The sequence below is a fragment of the Sander lucioperca genome, chromosome 11, assembly GCF_008315115.2.
Source record: "Sander lucioperca isolate FBNREF2018 chromosome 11, SLUC_FBN_1.2, whole genome shotgun sequence".
NCBI lineage: Eukaryota > Metazoa > Chordata > Actinopteri > Perciformes > Percidae > Sander > Sander lucioperca.
In genome coordinates this window covers 33,729,402-33,747,778 of record NC_050183.1, presented here as the reverse complement: position 1 = coordinate 33,747,778, position 18,377 = coordinate 33,729,402, and the positions used below count along the sequence as shown (strand labels likewise).

At 41.3% G+C, this 18,377-nt stretch overlaps 1 protein-coding gene across 3 annotated transcripts in view; it reads left to right on the top strand.

The window, feature by feature from the left end:
* The first annotated feature begins 5,155 nt into the window (after window positions 1-5,155).
* The window catches only part of pbx1b (pre-B-cell leukemia homeobox 1b), a 70,399-nt gene continuing 57,177 nt past the window's right edge, over window positions 5,156-18,377 (top strand). For all 3 annotated transcript variants that reach the window (XM_031318282.2, XM_031318283.2, XM_031318281.2), the window contains exons 1-2: window positions 5,156-5,780; window positions 6,673-6,746. In XM_031318282.2, coding sequence (XP_031174142.1) covers window positions 5,593-5,780; window positions 6,673-6,746 — 262 coding nt within the window. In that variant the 5' untranslated portion in view covers window positions 5,156-5,592. The remainder of the gene's footprint in view (window positions 5,781-6,672; window positions 6,747-18,377) is intronic.

Below are 18,377 nucleotides of genomic sequence, written 5' to 3'. Positions count from 1 at the left end.
CAAAGAGGACAAGTTAGCTGTTAGTAAGCTAATGTTAGCTATGTGTTAGCAAGCTAAGGCACTTGCAAATATAATACTTTTCTGATTTATCCACATTCCACTATAACACAAGTTGCATAACATTACTGTGTACAAAATGCAGCTTTAGTTTAATTTACAGACTTCTCACTTGTTTACTATACAAGACATCCTGATGACACCATGCTCCACCCTCAACCTTTAGCCATCTTGCCATCAAGAGCCAGGCAGCCTTTTTGACTCAGTGAGTACACTATCATACTCTCTTACTTACCATTCAGCTAAGTGGCAGTATTAGGGGCTGGTATGCAGGGTTCAAAATTAAATTTTTCTCCACCAACAAAATGGCTAGTGAATGTTCACATTATACCAGCCACTCAACAGATTACTTTTTTGGCTGGTGAGTGAAGCAAATCTTCCAGCATTTGGCAGGTAAATGGTGCTATTTTTTAACCCTGCTGGTATAAATCTGTTGAAGGGGAGTGCAAGGACGGGGGTTGTCCGGCTAAGTGTGGTGGGCTGGTCTGGTTCTCAGGGCTGATTTTTTTTTTACCCCAGTCCAGCTCAGCACTCACCCTGCAACATTTTGGAAGTCAAGATGGCCGGGGCTTACAGTAAAACGATAACCTTTTCATACGAAAAGATGAATAAATAACCGCTCAGTTGTGGATTTATCATTCTGGAATTATTGTGCAAAGTCTCCGAAAAGAAACTGCAGGTCCAGACTGGATTACAGTGCTTCTGGAAGGCTGACACAGAAGCCCTCTTTGAATGGCCCAGATGTTAGGAGTTAGAGGCATTTTATCAGATTACAGCATTGAAAAACTGCATAGAAATATAGGAAATATTGGATAGGATAGTACAACACAATGTAATTCTGCTAAATAAAACACATAGCATTTATTATTAATTTCACTTGTTTTCATTTTGAAAAAATTGTATATCCAAATACAATACACATTTGATATAGGCTCTGTCTCCTCCACTCACGCTTATCTTTATAATGGAGTAAACTGGAGCAAACCGGAGCTAACAGCTAACCGGAGCTACTCGTTGCTAACCGAGCCTTTAGTTCGTCTCCCTGCCCGTACCCACGAACTGTATTCATGGACCTCGAGCCCAAATAAAACCCAAGATTTTATTACTTTGGCTGTAAAGGTTTTAAACTACAATTCAGAGTTGTTTGAATGACGGAAATCTGTTCAGATGAGATTTTAATGCATGCAACACTGACTTGTATAGTACAAAACAGCCTGTTTAATGTTATTAGGATCCCCAAAACACGGATTAAAACACTTTAAAAAACGAACAATGATTCATATCAAATACAATTAACAAGAATTAACTTTAGATAGTGTTAGTCTAATGTGATTTAACAGGAGTTAGAAGGAGACCGTGTTGAGTAACTTTCTGTATGGATCACAATTTTAAGGTTACATTGTTAGTACATATAACATTTTGGCTTTGGGTAATCTGGTATTTTATCTGCTGAACCATACGAGTTATTGGACAAACCATCCAGATTTAATTGACAAAGCACACCAAAGGCTACACTTCATCTGTATCTGTATCATCTAGTCTGATTTGTTTAATATGTACATACGTATTTATTTCTAAATTATCTGTAAATGTTATCTAGTCATTGTTTTCAATAAATAGTTTATAAACCTTTGTTTGACTAGTTTATTATTGAACCCAGCCATCACACACCGCACCGTCACATCCTGCGCCACCCACAAACGCAAGTAAATTCTCAACCTGCATGTGGGAAACACTGCTATAATAAAATATAGAAATATGACTCAAAAATAATTATAGCAATGTGTATAATTGAATAACATGGTGAACAGTGGCAATTATATTAACAGTAAAGATAGTCAGACTTTGACTAATAATATTAATAATAGTATTAGCAGTGGCCGTCGAGCAGGACCACAGCAGCAGCCACAGCCACAATCCAGGTGCCACCACAAACCAAGGAAATCTGTGAGGAAAGAAAGCACAAGGATTCCGGGGAAGACGCTAAGTTAGTAACATGCATTTATTGGACATGAATGCATACAGATGGAGAATGAGAGGAGGAGAGAGGAGTCATAGGAAGTATGGTAAGGTCAACAAAAAAGTCAAAAAGTTATTTTTAGTATGACTACTTTAAAGGGGTGATAGACTGATTATATAGGGTATTTCAGACTGTTCCTTAAGGTCTCCTAATAGGGTATGTAATATTGGTTGGGCTGAAAATGGCCCGAGTGCTATTCTATGGGCCCTTAACTATCCTGTGAATATGGCCCTATTTGGAACAAGAGCGCTAAATATTCATGAACATACCATATTTGGAAGAAAATCCAAATATGGTATGTTCATGAATATTTAGATGAACTGCGCACTGATTGGTTGAGCGAACCATATACACATACATTGGAGATGAGACAGCAGGTCTCAAATTTCAGATTTCGTTATTAAATTCACTTCTGAGACTTTTTTATGCGAGAAATCAACTATATAAAGCTCAAATATGGACCGTTTTACGAAAATTGATGGCTAATTGCAAATTTGGTAAGACATGTCGGACTTCAGGCGCTCCACACAGTCTGACGAGAAAGCGGCAGCCTGCTGGGCTCCATACCCAGGGCAAAGTCACCGTTTCTGGGTTACTGGACTACCGGGGCTCGGGCTAACCTTTTGTCCGATTTCAATTTAAGGCATTTTTGTGAATTTGAGGGGTCTCGTTAGGAGGAGCTGCTAGCTAGGCTATGTGTCCCATTCAATCCTATGGGAAAAGATCGCCGCTACACTTTCGGCATAACTATAGTATATTTACACAAATTTCGTCACGGCATGTATATCACAGCTACCCTAAGGTCTTACAAAGCTTAGCTAACACTTTTGTCCGATTTCAATTTAATGCATTTTTGTGAATTTCAGAGGTCTCGTTAGGAGGAGGCTAGCTAGCTCTCATTGATAGAGCTCCATCCAGCTAACTCGCGGACAAGAGGCGGTTCTTTCCCCGATCGTTTGTTTAAATAACTCAACGCACATATCCATTATAAGATTAACTGGAACCTGTGGTAAGAGATTGCGGGCGTAACAAGCTCGCTGACAGCACTCTCACTCAAACACACCGGCCATTTAGCAGGAAGAGGGGAGGGAGAGCAGTGACCGCGGACTGCCGGTTTCTGAGATCTGCACGACCTATTCAGAAGACTACCTGATCTTAGATCAGTGGTGTAGTGGTGTGTAAATGTTGGGGCGCGACAACGGTAGAGACTAGAGCCAAATAAGGAGGAGATTTGCCCGTTTTCAGAGGCAGTTTCAAATTGTGAGATTTGCAGAGGAAAGGGATGTCAATGGGATTTTGAGGTTCTATGTATGTCCTATTTACCCACCAAACTGTCGTTATTCAACTATGACAAGGTAAAATCGGTTTTGCATTCTATCACCCCTTTAAACACGGTTAACAGCGCTGGGCTAGCCCACGATTACATTTTGCCACGTTAGCTAATGCTAAGTTAGCCGGCAACTTGGTCTGTTTGCCTCACTTTAAGTAAGAGTCTACATCGGGATGAGAACAGCCCCAGGGACACAGCTGCAGTTAGCCCCCAGCCAGCGAATACAGCTACATGAACCCAGCCAGCACAAACCCCAGGACCGGGAACAGACCATATCAGACCCCATACGCTAACACCCACGTCTGGCCAAAATCGAGCCACAACAGCATCCAACCTCCAGCCCTGGAGCTGCTGCCTCCCCCCCCCCGCCCACTTGCTTGCTCGCCAGTCGGTTAGCTACCACCACAATAATTACGTGGAAAACACTGTGGCTATTTCATTAGAATGACACGAGATAACATGAAATAATGTTACTAAACGTAACGTGAATAAAACTTTAATACAATATTGATACAAATAACTTGTCCGTGAACACATACATTTTAATTAACAATGGTGGTTGTTTAACAATGAAGACAACAACTCCCATGATCCCACGCAACTACACAACTTCATCAAAAAGTCTGTGTTTCAATTGAGAGACAACTATGGAGAAAATTACATATTGTACATTTAAATCTATTCAATGTGAAATCTGTTAGAAATTTCACTTTGTAAACAATGCCCATCTGAAAGAAATACAATGAAATGACAATGTCAAAATGAATTCATAGCAGGGAAAATGAGGTCGCTGGTAGCAGTCATTAACATCTCATTTAACTCTGGTATGATTTTAAGCTGCTCACAATAAAATACTGTGCCACTCTTAAGCATTTAAATATGTTTCTTATTATCTGTGTCACACTTGTATACATCCAGGCTGATGATTTGTATAGCACTGTTAATACTTTAGTTCCACACTGGAGCATTTTTTTATGCCCCTCCTCCTCCTCTTCCACCTCTTCTTCTCTTCCCTCTGAATGGCTCTCAGTGGCAGAGGGGAACAGCAGCAGTGAGGCAGCACTGGGCCTGAAGGGCACTTTTCAGCCTGGCCAGACACACTCAGGCCTTGCTGCTTGGCTGCGCAACATGGGTCACCGCCTTACATTAGGAGGACCCTGCCAAAGTCAGCCAAGCGGAGCCAGCAACATACCTGAAAATGATGGTATGTGTTCCACTGCCTATTGCAACAAAACTAGCATGTTGATTGTAAGACTCTTTTTAGAATATCATGTGACATCAAAATGAATATTAATTTAACAAAGGTGCTTTTCACAAGGATTCTAATTAGTAGATGTTTTTTTGTAGCCATAAATCTTCAGTCATGTTATATTTCTAATAATTATAACAAATGAAAGGGCTGGCCAGTAGTTTTGATTAGTGTACCTTATATCTTGGCACAGTGTGGGAATGAAGTGGGCTCCTGCTGAGGTCAGAAGGGGAGACTAAAGCAGACCTTCTGTGTCAGCCACTGTTATTTATGTGGAGTTCATGCTCTATTCATCACCCTGTTGCCACTCCATACAGTCTCCCTGCTTGGAAGGCAGCAGTCATCTCTCCAAGCATTTCCACTGCATCCCACCTTTACAGTCCAATGATCGACGTTTCATGAGAGGCACCTCAAGGTGGGGCTAAATAGTCTTATATTCCCAATCATGTGGCGTAGGCGGAGTCTGACTCTCATGCTCTTTGCTATGCTGTTGAAAGCAAGGGGATGGAGTGAGTAAAATAAATCCACACTTATTATTTCTCACAGACACTTTTTTGTAATTTGGTAGAAAGAGGGGGTTTTGGATCACTGCGCAACATTACAAGAAAACGTGTCCTGGTTAATGTTAGTGCTATTAGAAACCAGCTGCCTATCTCTTTTTACGCACACCCTACTCCAGTGAAGGCAACGGCAGTTCAGATCAGATTTCACATTCAGCTCCGACCAGCTGAGAGAGACAGCCAGAGAGCAGGAGGGCTCGTATCTCCGCTTTCCCTTCTGATACCCCCGCTACAAAAAGCCCCTGCGAGGAACAACCGGGTGCGCGACGAAAATATTACACATCCGGGATTTTTCCCCTCCTTTTTTATTTTATGTATTTTTGCAGGATTTCAGCAGCGAGAGCACCACAGAGAAGTAGATAGAGAAGCAGAAGAGATGGACGAGCAGACGAGGCTGATGCACTCTCACACGGGGGTAGGCATGGCAGGGCACCCCGGCCTGCCGCAGCATATGCAGGAAGGCACCGGAGGAACGGACGGCGACGGAAGAAAACAGGACATTGGAGACATTTTACAGCAAATTATGACCATCACGGATCAAAGTCTGGACGAAGCCCAAGCCAGGTAACGATTTACTCCGATTCAGTCCACTGTCAGGAGGAGGCGGCGGCAAACTAAATACTCATTTAAAAAAGAAGGGGAAAGAAAAAAAATATATATGGAAATTTCTAATTTTACAACACTATGCGGTGTAGATGGGACTATAAATGTAAGGGCTTTGCAAGGGCAGGCTTGTGCAAAAGCCGATAAAACAGTGGAAAACAACGATGGCATGCAAATCACTAGTTTGCTTCACATTTAAATAAGTCGCCGCTGAAAGAGAATATAAAAGTGTATGAATGTTATTGTGACATGCCATGTGTCGCCCACGGAGGATATTTTAAACGCACTTTAGCCTACACCTTAACAGTCAAGGTGCATTCACGAGATCAAAAAAATTATAGCTGATATTTTATTTTCTAAATAAGGAAATGTAATCGTGAGTAACGTTTAAAGTGGCTTACAGCTTGTTAACAGCGCGGTGAGCAAATACATTGCAACTTTATTACTTGTGATACACAATTCAAGATTGCATCCATCTTGTGTAATCCACTTCAAATTCAGTAAAGCTGATTGACAAAAGTTATACATTTCAGATGTTTTGTTTCATTGATTACGTTGGTAAAAAAAAATAATATATGAATTGTATAATTTGACGGGTAAGCTAAATCCAATGTTTTACTTTGTATGTAGGTAAATGTAATATTGCTGGAGCACATGTGTTGGCTACATATATAATTGTTATTCATCTATTCGAAAATAGTTGTATTATTATAGTTGTGTAATTGTACTGTAACATTTATCTAAAAAATAGAAATGATGGTAGGCAGCCTTGTTATCCAGCAATGTAGAGATTGAATAAGTTTTAGATATAATGTTTCTGTAGTTTAATTATGAAGCCACTTTTCTGTTTCAGGAAACACGCACTGAACTGTCACAGAATGAAGCCAGCTCTTTTCAATGTCTTGTGTGAAATCAAAGAAAAAACAGGTATGTTCATATTAATTCTGCACTATTATAAGAGAACCACTTGTGTTGTCCTTATACTGTCTACGAAAAATACTGTAAGTCTTCTTAACCAGGTTAAATGAATTAAATACTGCACACAGTATTCTAATGGAGCATTGGAAAAATCCAGATGCAGCTCTTTGTGGGCTATTTTATCATCAAAGGGTAACATTAATTTGCTATTCAGACTCAAATTCATACAGGAGAACCTGATGTTGGATAGTCACAACACAATTCACCATATAAATTTCACTGACATATGTAACTATAAAGTCTGCGTGTTTTAACTATTTCACAATAGGAACTGTGGACAATTACTTTAAGCGGTCCTTATCAATTATTGTGTCAAAATATGAATGAGGTTTTTTGATGCTATTGTGGAATAATAGTGAGTATTGAGCAAAAGTGTCACAAGCACGTTGATGTCTCCCCTTGTGAGTTAACTGTCAAGTCTGGTGAATATGTCTTTTTCTATTTTGTATTGTGTCTCTATTAAAGCAGTTGTGAGAGAGCATGTCAGCAGAATAATTGCTAGGAGAGAAATAACGTAACATAGGCGTAAGTCGTGTTGCCAAATCATTTTCCCTGTGACATTTTTGAAATTGGCACAGAATTCAGTGCACTTCAGACTGATAGCGTGCATCTCATCTTTTATTTTCCTGTCTTTAGATTGATGTGCTATAGCACTCTTCAAAACTTACACTGCTGAGATATTGAGTTGCCAGCATGCCAGGTTTTCTACGAGAGGCAGTGCTTTTTGTGTGTTTCACACTCATTAGTGCATGAAATCAAGTGGAATGGATGGAGGATGAAGCAGATATTGTTTTCATTGTCTCCAAAGTTGCACTTGCTCATACTTGACCTTTTGTAGCGGTGTTGACTGGCGCTGTTTATATTGTTCCTCGTGTGTGATCATACCCTCGCCTGGTGCTATCATGGATGTTTTCATTGAGTTCACCTCACTGCCTACCCCCAAGTCCGGCAGTTTATCTTAAATCGGCCACTGCCTCAGGAGAGAGCAGGGGGCCTTTTGAAGCATGCTGGCTCGCTCCTCTTTTTTGTTGTCTCGGTAGGTTTTTTGGAGGGGGAGTGACACAGTTATGCATAGTGTTTTACTCCCTGGCGCTTCTCGGAGTTCATCCAAAGTTCGGCTCTGCTGAGAGTACAAAGTAACTTGGACCTCTTCCTGCTTGCACACCCATTCTTTTCTCTTTCAGCTGGCAACCTATGCATACAAGGTGCAGCTTACGGAGCTTTACACAGGAGATCTGGGGCTTGTCTAGTTTGTGTAGAAAGTGAGAAACATTTCCCATCTACTACAGTTCAAACGGTTTCTCTAATTCTGGTTTGATTTTAAGATTGATTGTTTTTATTTTATAATATCACTTGATAATTACACTACACAAAACATATATTCTGAATAAGCCTTCCGTTAATCCTAGGTTTGTTTGCTATTGTGGCTTGATTCCACGGTATATAAAAAAGTCATTGTGAGTTAGGAGTAATTGTGCTTCAAAAACTTTTTAACTTCCGTCGGTCTCAACATCTCGGCAGCGCTGTCAGTTTTAGCGTAAATAAAACAAAGTGTTATAAAGATCCATTTCCACACAGCAACTCTGTCAAAAGACGTCCTTTTATTCACACATTGGGGAAAAAAGTAATGATATAAATGTTTTGTTTTACTCTTGCTACCATTAATGATGGGCTTGATAAATAATAAGTCACAGTTTGTTGCTCCCTCTAGTGGTTTGGATTCCTTTGGAAATTTTATTTAAACATCTATTAAAGTGACTGACAAGGGTTAAACAATGTTTTTGACCTTTTTCATTTCTTATTGTACTTTTCACTTCAGTTTAGGTTTGAGTTTTTTTAAATTATAGCTGTGATGGTCATGGGCTATTTTACTTTTCTAATGTTGATAAAGTTGATAGTATCATGGTATTTGTAGTTTTGAAGTTGGCACTGTATAAGTGAAAGAAATTATTTGGCTTACAGGTTTTCTTTCTTACCAACATTACATTAAGGCGTGAGGCTTAATCATGCAACTTTGTTGTTTTTATGTTATTGTCATTATTTCAGTATTCTAGTGATAAAACTGATCCAAGGAAACAAACCTTTCTGTCTCCTCCTTTTGTACCAGCAGCGGAACTTTCCCAGAGCCACCTTTAAATATTTTAGAGTGCATGTAGACCAGCCGAGTCCAACAGCTTTGGCTACTCCTCAGAGCTGCAGTTGAGCCGCTGTAACTTCTTTGTCCCAAGTACCATGTGAGTGCAGAGACAGTGTGTATCCATAGAGCTGCTGTTTGCTTGTGTGTATTTTCCATCCCTGGCTGTCCCTGGAGCGGCTGACAGCACCTGCAGGACACAATGCCAGTGTTGATCTAGGGCCTGAACTTCTGACCTAGTCTGTGTATTTTTACTGGGCTGAAGTAAGGGATGGCCCACAGAAATATTGTGCAGTATAAACAAGCACAATGGTGCAGCAACACTAGAGAGGAAAGGACAAGGAAGGAACACTTTATTTAAACCAGTGCCTCTTTTTTTCTTTTTTTGACAGACATCCGCTTCGTCTTTACTCAGTTTCATTCCAGGCATATTTGGGTTGTCTTTTTTACTTCAAAGGAATACTATTTTTCAGACATCGTGCATGATTGTGCGTGTGTGTGGCATAGTACATTCTTAAGAAGAGACAAAGCATAAATATATATAAAGCATATTATAGTACTTCATGTGTTTAAAATGTTGAACAAAGATTTCTGTGTTAGAGTCGGTGCTCTGTTAGGAGAGGTTCTCACAGAAACTTTCCAAAAATATTTCCAAACAATTTAACTCCACTGCTATTGGCCCATGAAACCTTATCCTTCCACTAACTGAATGTAAGTAAACAGGCTGGTGAAGAGAGGGATATCAAACAATATGACACAACTTAATCCAAGTTTTCACTTTCTATATGTAATCTTTCTGTCTATGGAAAAATATATTTTTTAAGGTGGACTGTTTTCTCTTGGTCTTCACGATCAGTTTTTATGATTGATGAAAAGGCCTCTTTAGATAAGCAAATGCTTGACAAACTGATTTGGAAAATGAGCCGCCTTGACCTCTGTAAACACTTCACCAACATCATAAATCTCTGGCAGTGTCAAACAAAACCACTCCTTGACTGAGCTGCTCAGTAAATGTGCTGCTCTGACTTGCTGTTTAATTTTTTTCCTCTCAACCTCGACAAAAGGCAAGCTTTCTTGTGGCCCATGTTTGTATAGTGTAAGGTTTCAAGCCTAGGGGATCCTCCATTTATAAAAATGACTAGCCGAGTGATGTAATGTTATTTTTTGAAGGGTGAAAATAGGGTGTTTTACAGAGGGCAGCAGAGTAATGTTTGACAGGATGAAATGAGCCAGAGGTCTGATTATGGAAGGTGCATGGAAGCCTACACTATATTGACTTGTCAGTCCATTCAGATGCTTGGCATATGTCAATTTGTATTACAGAGGCTGAACGCAGCTCAGCCCTGCATGTCACTGCGTAAACACTTCCAAGCAGCCTTCATGGTGATCAGGTAGGATTTCAAAAGTAGTACAATCTGGTGTCGTGCTGAAACAATTAGTCTATTAACTGATAAGCCTAGTGATTAATCTCCAACAGTTTTGATAAGTAATTAATCATTTAAGTCATGATTAAATGAACATACCAAACATTCTGTGGTTCTGGCTTCTCAAATGTGAGGATTTTCTGCTGTTCTTTGTTTTATATCATTGTAAACTGGATATCTTTTGGGATTTAGAATGTTAACAGGGCAAAACTAGGGCTGCTACCGAAAAATATTTTCATTATCGAATAATCTGCCAATTATTTTCTCAATTAATCAATTCATCGTCCGGTCTATAAAACATTACAAAACTGTGAAAAATGGCTAGCACGTTATCCTAGAGCCCACGGTAACTTTGTTTTGTTTGTCTGACCAACAGTCCAAAAAGCCAATAATATTCAATGTACTGTGTAAGACCAAGAAAAGCAGCAAATTCTCACATTTAACAACCTGGAACTGTCACATTTTTGGCATTTTTGCTTTTAAAATGACATAAAAGATTAGTCAATATTTAAAATAGTTGCCAATTAATTTTCTGTCTCTTGACGATTCAAGTAATTGACTAATCAGCTCTACGCAAAACAAGACATTTGAAGACTTGTGCTCTGGAAATTTGAGACTGACATTCACATTTTATAGACCAAGTGATTGATCAACTAATGGCAAAATGATCATAAACTTAATTAGTATTATTAAAAATAAGCATAAAAAGGGCAGCAACTAACTATTATTTTCATTACCCATTAATCTGTCAATTATTGTGTAATGTGACGACAAAAGGAATTCATTTTGGGCTAACATGCATCTCAAACTGACATTCCTATCAAAAATCCATCTTAAGGAGTATCTGTATTAAGGTTTTCTGGGCTTGTTGGGACTCCTTGTAAATGTAAACCAGCAAGTAGCAGAAGTGTATGTTAGCTTGTCTGTATTACGAGGCGATGTATATGTCGGCTCTGATAGCGAGCGTTCTGTCACGGGGCTGTGCCTCCCCTCTCATGCCCGTCTCTCGGTGGACAGAGAGACGACTCTGATACATGCAGCTTTTGTCTCCCTCTTATCCTTCCTCCTCGATGCTGATACAGCAGCATTCGGGGGGAGGGAAATGGCAAGCTCACTGCCATAGCTGCTTCCCCAATCTCTCTGCTTAATTATCCACTGAGAGAGAGGAAGATCTGAAGGCTAATTCTGCTCCGAAGATATAGACAACTGGGGAGAAATGTGTTTTGATTAACCAGCATAAGGCATGTTCTGACTTTTTACTGTATTTGATGCAGAATCATAATCACAGAATCATCAGTGAGTGACAGCATTGTAAATGGTGTGTTAATCCATTACAGTATAGAACAATGTGGTTACATTATACATTATGCAAATTGTCATTCGCCTAATTGATACATGTTAATCATATTAAGGAGCTTAATTATAGGAATCTTACTGTGCTGCCATTTGTTAATTAACACTGACATCACATATACAAGGAATGTGATGTATTTATTTTTCTCTACTGTGATAGCCTCCTCTCATCTTCCAGCACAATATTGTTTTTATATTTTTAACTGGTATATTTTCAGAATTTCCTGTACTGATGAATGATTTTTTCCCTCTTGGCTGAAGGCCACTGGAATGCAGTTTGTAGAAAAATTACATTTAGCTCCAAGCAGCCCTGCCAGTGTGGAGATTACAGAATGAAGGCAAGATCCAAGTAGACTCGTAAAAGAGCACGGGCCTCAATCTTTTACCTGAGTGTCGACTCCAGTGCTCAATGCATTGCTTAAATATCACTGTTCTGCCATTTACCTTGTTAAATGCTCCTTTTGCAATCTCAGTCCCTGCAGGTTTGGCCTGCCTTTTTTTATACAGGCCTTCTTAATATGTTACGAATTTAATCAAGTCTGTGATCTGTGAATTTGTTATGCACGTTAAATTGAACATGCAATGGCACATTTGGATGTGGTTGCCATACCAACCCCCCAGGAGTTCATTTTCCATAATGTAGTGTTTGGAATCTCATTTCCTCCACTTTCCCCCGCTGCTACTTGCAGACGCCACCTCCAGGCTTCCACTGTATGTTCACTATTAAAATGACTGCCACAGCTTTCAAACACTGGAGGGAGGAAGAAAGAAAAAGAGAAGGAGAGAGAGGCCTCTCTCCACGTAGTGGAAATGACACAAATTAATATACACTACTTAAACCAGACCAAGATTAATGGTTCCCTTTCGCTGCAGCTTAGTCCCACTGTCAGTTGCCGGGTGCTCGTTGGACAAAATCAACACTAATCAACATTTATTCCACTTTTGCCCTGGGCTCTCAGGAGTCTGGTGGGACTGCGCCCCCACCCCCCACCCACCCCTCTTCCCTCCCAGCAATCCACCCCTCCCTTCGTCCGTCTCGCTACGCTTTTCACCTCTCATCCAGCTCCTCCATACATCACCCTCCTCACACCGCTCAGCTCCTCAGAGGAGAGTGCGCCCCCTCCTATCAGGCCACATTAGAGTCATGATAGATTTTCTCTTTTCATTTGCATCTGATACTTAACACAGCAAAGCAGTTGCTCTGTCACTTTACAGTACGTGTGTGTGTGTGTGTGTGTGTGTGTGTGTGTGTGTGTGTGTGTGCGTACGTGCGTGCGTGCGTGCGTGCGTGCATGCATGCATGTGTGTGTATGTAGGGGTGTGGGGATATGTTTGTGTGTATTTTTTAAATAGTCATTAGCCAAATAGCCAGTAATCTTATCTGCACTCAGTCGTCACTGCATTATAAGAAACATGATATGCATTCACTGTTTACTTCTCTGTGTGTGTGTCAGGTAGTGTATTTATACAACACTTTATTTTCTGGAAAGTAGCATTTTAAATACCCACTACTGGGAAACTGATCTACAAGGTCGTGCTTTAAGACAAAGTTATCACATGAGTTTTATCTATTTGTTTTATCCTGAAAATATGCAATGTTCAATCCCAGTCCAAATCAGTGTATCATACATATTCTTTTGATTTCTGTGACTGGCAGTAGTGGCATCCACAGATCTGCTGACTCTCACCAGCAGCCCTCCTCACAGACCAACATTAAGCATCCCGCAAAGACTCATTATTGGCCGAGCTAATGTAGGCCGCAATTCAGCTGCTGCTTCTCATTTCTTTGTCATTCCACAGGCTGTGAAAAAAACACACTCAGAGGGACGATTAGAAACATGCCTAAAATTTAACAATGTCTATTTTACTAACTGTAAATGTAGTTTACACTATTCCAGCCCTGTCTTCTAAAAATGTTGTTCCCATACAACTAAACTGCATTCTCAATTACGTTTCTAAACATAATTGAGAATGCAGTTATGTCCAAATATGGAAATACATTAAATAGTCAATCTGTAATAGTTTGTTCAAAATTCACAGTGTATGAATTCAACAGGTGGTGCCTTGCACTCCAGTGGGGGGTGTAAAAAGCTGACGCAAAAATGGAGCACAAGCCGTGTGGAACGGATAAATATAACACTAAACCATCTGACAAATAACTTGAGGACACATTTTCGATTTACCACCATAGAGGAAAAATTGTGGATAAACGTGAGGCTGTGTAAAATGCAACTTCCTTACAGTAAGGTTAGCTTGTCACTGAAGTGACACAGTGACCGCGAATAAAGTCAATTCTACATTGTTTAAAAATAAATTTATATTCGTTTGAAATCAATTATTTTTGAAAAGCATGATTAAGTAAGAAAATGTATCATGAATTCTACAGTTCAGTTTTACTTTCAGGTTTTCATTTATCCAACTGTTGTCTTATCCACTTATCCGTGTTCTTAATATGGGAGCTAGATGCGCTGGATCTATTCCCAGCATGTTTGGGTGTGAGCCAGGGAAACACCCTGAACTGGCAAACAGGCCATCAAAGCAGTTCAGTTGTTATTGATGACCAGTAATCTAAGGTGAAATACCTCCTGTAGCAGTCTCAAATTTAGAGATTGCATGTTGCTTTATACCCCTCTGAAGATGAAATTGTGCAAGCAACTGATGCGTCTTTTTCTACTTTACCAAGATATTCAGTGCAGTGTTGTCCATCTTGTAGCATTGCATGGCCAGAGGCATTGTCATGGCACCAACTGGCCTCATTGAAGTGACACCGAGTGCTTTGTCAGCTTTGTCTCAGGTGCCAACCTGCGCTTCCCAAAATAAACTGTCATGCAATGTGGCAGGACAGAAAAATGTAGGAGCATGTTGGGGCCCTGCGCCCCCCCTGAAAGCAAACAAATGTTCCATTGCAGAAATGTATTGTGGTTTTGGACGCCTTCCCAGCGCCGACACCAGCTATGTAGTGGGGAACTTAAAGCGTGGCGTGTGATCGTCTGCAGCATCAGCAGGGATCACAGACACAAAACGGTGTTTCTCTGCATTAAGGAAGCCTTTTATTGTGAACCTGTTAGTTTGACAGCTCTTTGTTATTTGCAAACATCCTCCTCAGGAAAAAGCTAATGCTTACTGTAGCTAGCTCCTATTCCTGTTTTATAAATGGTCTGACATTTTCTCCCTGCGGTGCAACATTACACCAGGAGAGGATGCACACTTGGTTGAAGTCACTTTCAGGCTGATGTGAGGAGGTTGGAAAGGGTAAACATGTGGAAAGTCACATGCAGAGATGCCTTAGCGACCTCCAAACTGTAACTACTAGCCGTTTCTGCCCTGTTTGATTAGGCCCTGAGCGTGTGATTCACGTTAGATCACAGTTTGGCCTATGTGCTCTAAAGCTGCCATTACATTTTTATGACTAGTGGACTGGAATAAAGGTGGGAGTCACAAAGGCTTGAAATGGAAGTTCAGTCCTCACCTACATAATGAGGAACCAGTAGCTAATCATGCAGACAAAGGGAAGGATTCTGTAGCCTGACAGTGAGAGAGGTATAATGATGTTTCACTAAACATGGACTGCCGAGCTGGATAGGTTGTGATTTGAACAGTGTTTGAGGCAGGATTGTCTACAGTAGGTGGAGTTGAAATGGGCCCATTGCTACTAGCTTCTTGGGGGTCACTGCTCCATCCAAGCGGGAAAATAAGCAATACCGTTTAAACCCACTGAGTGTTAAAATCAAAGCTAAAATTATATAAGAACTGACATTAGATATAATATATTAGAGATATATAACTAGTTTCTTTTCTTTGATTCCACAAATAAGAAAAGCAAACAGACATAATTTTTGCTAACATTTTAATGGTATATTTTGTAGTTTGGCTAATGCTGCGTTCACATCTTTTCCATTTAGACCACAATTGCAGCTTGTAATTCCAAGTTGCGAATTTCTGACACCAACAATATCTCTCGCTCGGTGAAGTAACTACAGAGGTGTCAACAAACTGTTGCAAGAATGGCTACAAATGCCCCACCACTTAACCTAACGCGCCAGATGGTTTGTTACACAGAACCGTCTGAGAAGCCTTCATTGTAAACCGTTTGGAAAAGGGTAGGCACTTGAACCATGAACCATCTGTTTATTACATCCACCATTGTTGTTTTGAACGAACAGTCGAGACCGTCACACACACCTAAACCACGGCCATAGCTGCCAGTAGCTCCTAACCAGACGCTGATTTGTTCAGTAGGCTGGTAGTTCAGACACGTTTTAGCCTGACAAGATGGATTCTTGTGGGATATGTAATCCCACGATTATTCCGTGACATCATGCAAATCTAGCTGCCCTGCAAGGTTAACCACCACTGGCAGTTACAGTTGTTGTACATTGTAGAATAATGTTCTTACTAGTTGCAGATAAATATAATAAGAATGTAAAAGTTTTCCATAAGAGACCAAGTGTGTTTTGGTGTATGCTTATTGCACAGAGCTGTGTGCTGTCATAGAGACGGTGGTTCCCCGAATAAAGGAAACTCTGACGCACAGATGGTTTAGCTTAAGCGGTAAATATAAGATAGTTAGGGTCACAGGGGCCTCGAGCAAAGTACATTGAGTAATAATAACAAGTGAAACAGGATCAGAATGTACTGCTTCGCGTAAGAGCAAATCAGGATGAGACTTAACACAGTGGCCCCCACCCTGGCATGTGTTGTGTGAAGATAACACTCCCTGTGGTGGAAAAAAAGAGGGGGCCCAAGAAAGAAAGTATAAGAGATGAGGGGAAGAATAGATCGGGGCTCACAAGGTCTGACAGTCTAGAGATACGTGGACCGGCTCTGGCTTTTTGTCTGTTGCTAGGGAAACTTAGTCTCTGCATGCTTTGTGATCCCACAGATCTGTGTATTGAAACTCTGATGCTTGACTGATTAAACAAATGTCCATCCATCCATCCATCTTCGTCCGAGGTGGTTCTTCCCGAACCACCTCAACTGGCTCCTTTCGACGCAAAGGAGCAGCGGCTCTACTCCGAGCTCATCACGAATGACTGAGCCTCTCACCCTATCTCTAAGGGAGATGCCAGCCACCCTCCTGAGAAAAACCCATTTTGGCCGCTTGTACCCTGGATCTCGTTCTTCGTCGTTCGGTCATGACCCAGCCTTCATGACCATAGGTGAGGGTAGGAACGAAAACTAGAGAGCTCGAGAGCTTTGCCTTCTGGCTCAGCTCTCTTTTCGTCACAACGGTGCGATAAATTGAATGTAATACTGCCCCCGCTGCGCCAATTCTCCGACCAATCTCCCGCTCCATTGTCCCCTCGCTCGCGAACAAGACCCCAAGGTATTTGAACTCCTTCACTTGGGGTAAGGACTCATTCCCTACCCGGAGTAGGCACTCCATCGGTTTCCTGCTGAGAACCATGGCCTCAGATTTAGAGGTGCTGATCCTCATCCCAGGCGCTTCACACTCGGCTGCGAACTGATCTAGTGAGTGCTGAAGATCACAGGCTGATGATGCCATCAGGACCACATCATCTGCAAAGAGCAGCGATGAGATCCCCAGCCCACCGAACTGCAATCCCTCCCCGACTACGCGTCGATATCCTGTCCATAAATATTACAAACAGGATTGGTGACAAAGCGCAGCCCTGGTGGAGGCCAACCCTCACCTGAAACGAGTCCGACTTACTGCCGAGAACCCGGACGCAGCTCTTGCTTTGGTCATACAGAGATTGGATGGCCCTGAGAAGGGACCCCCTCATCCCATACTCCCGCAGCACCTCCCACAGTATCTCCCGGGGGACCCGGTCATACGCCTTCTCCAGATCCACAAAACACATGTAGACAAATCCTTGTGAAAGTGAAGATCTGGTCCGTTGTTCCACGACCAGGACGGAATCCACATTGTTCCTCTTCAACCCGAGGTTCGACTATCGGCCGAACCCTCCTTTCCACCACCTTGGAGTAGACTTGTCAGAGAAGTATCAGAGAAGAGAGACCCTCTGGTCCCCCTTTTTGAACAGGGGAACCACCACCCCGGTCCGCCACTCCTTTGGCACTGTCCCAGACCTCCACGCAGTGTTGAAGAGGCGTGTCATCCAAGACAGCCCCTCCACACCCAGAGCTTTCAGCATTTATGGATGGATCTCATCAATCCCTGGGGCTTTGCCACTGTGGAGTTCTTTGACTACGTCAGTGACTTCCAATATGTACTACACTACTCAGGCTTATGCATTGTCAATGCCACTATATACTATAAGCATGTGGTTGTTGTTACACGTTCTGTCCACTAGAGTGACTTCTAACATCAGCCTGGCCTTGAGGGGACCTGCACGCAACTTTGTTTACATTCATTTTCCACAACGAGCACACAGCGACAAACACAAATCAACAGAGAACTCTGTAATGAAACATTATCTAACAAGTGTAGTGAAGTGGCATTGTTGTAAAGGCTTACGGTACTCGGTTAGCACAATTATATCATGTTAGAAAGTACAGCCGAAACGATTTGTCATAATCTAGGTAAGTAACAAACGATGCTAACTGCAGTAATAACCAAGCCAAACTGTGCTGTTACTACTATTTTAGTGATTTAAAAGCAACCTGTTTCTTGCAGATTGTCACATTACTGAGAATACAGCTATTCGAAGGTAATATATGAAGTTGAACCTAACTCTGACAGCT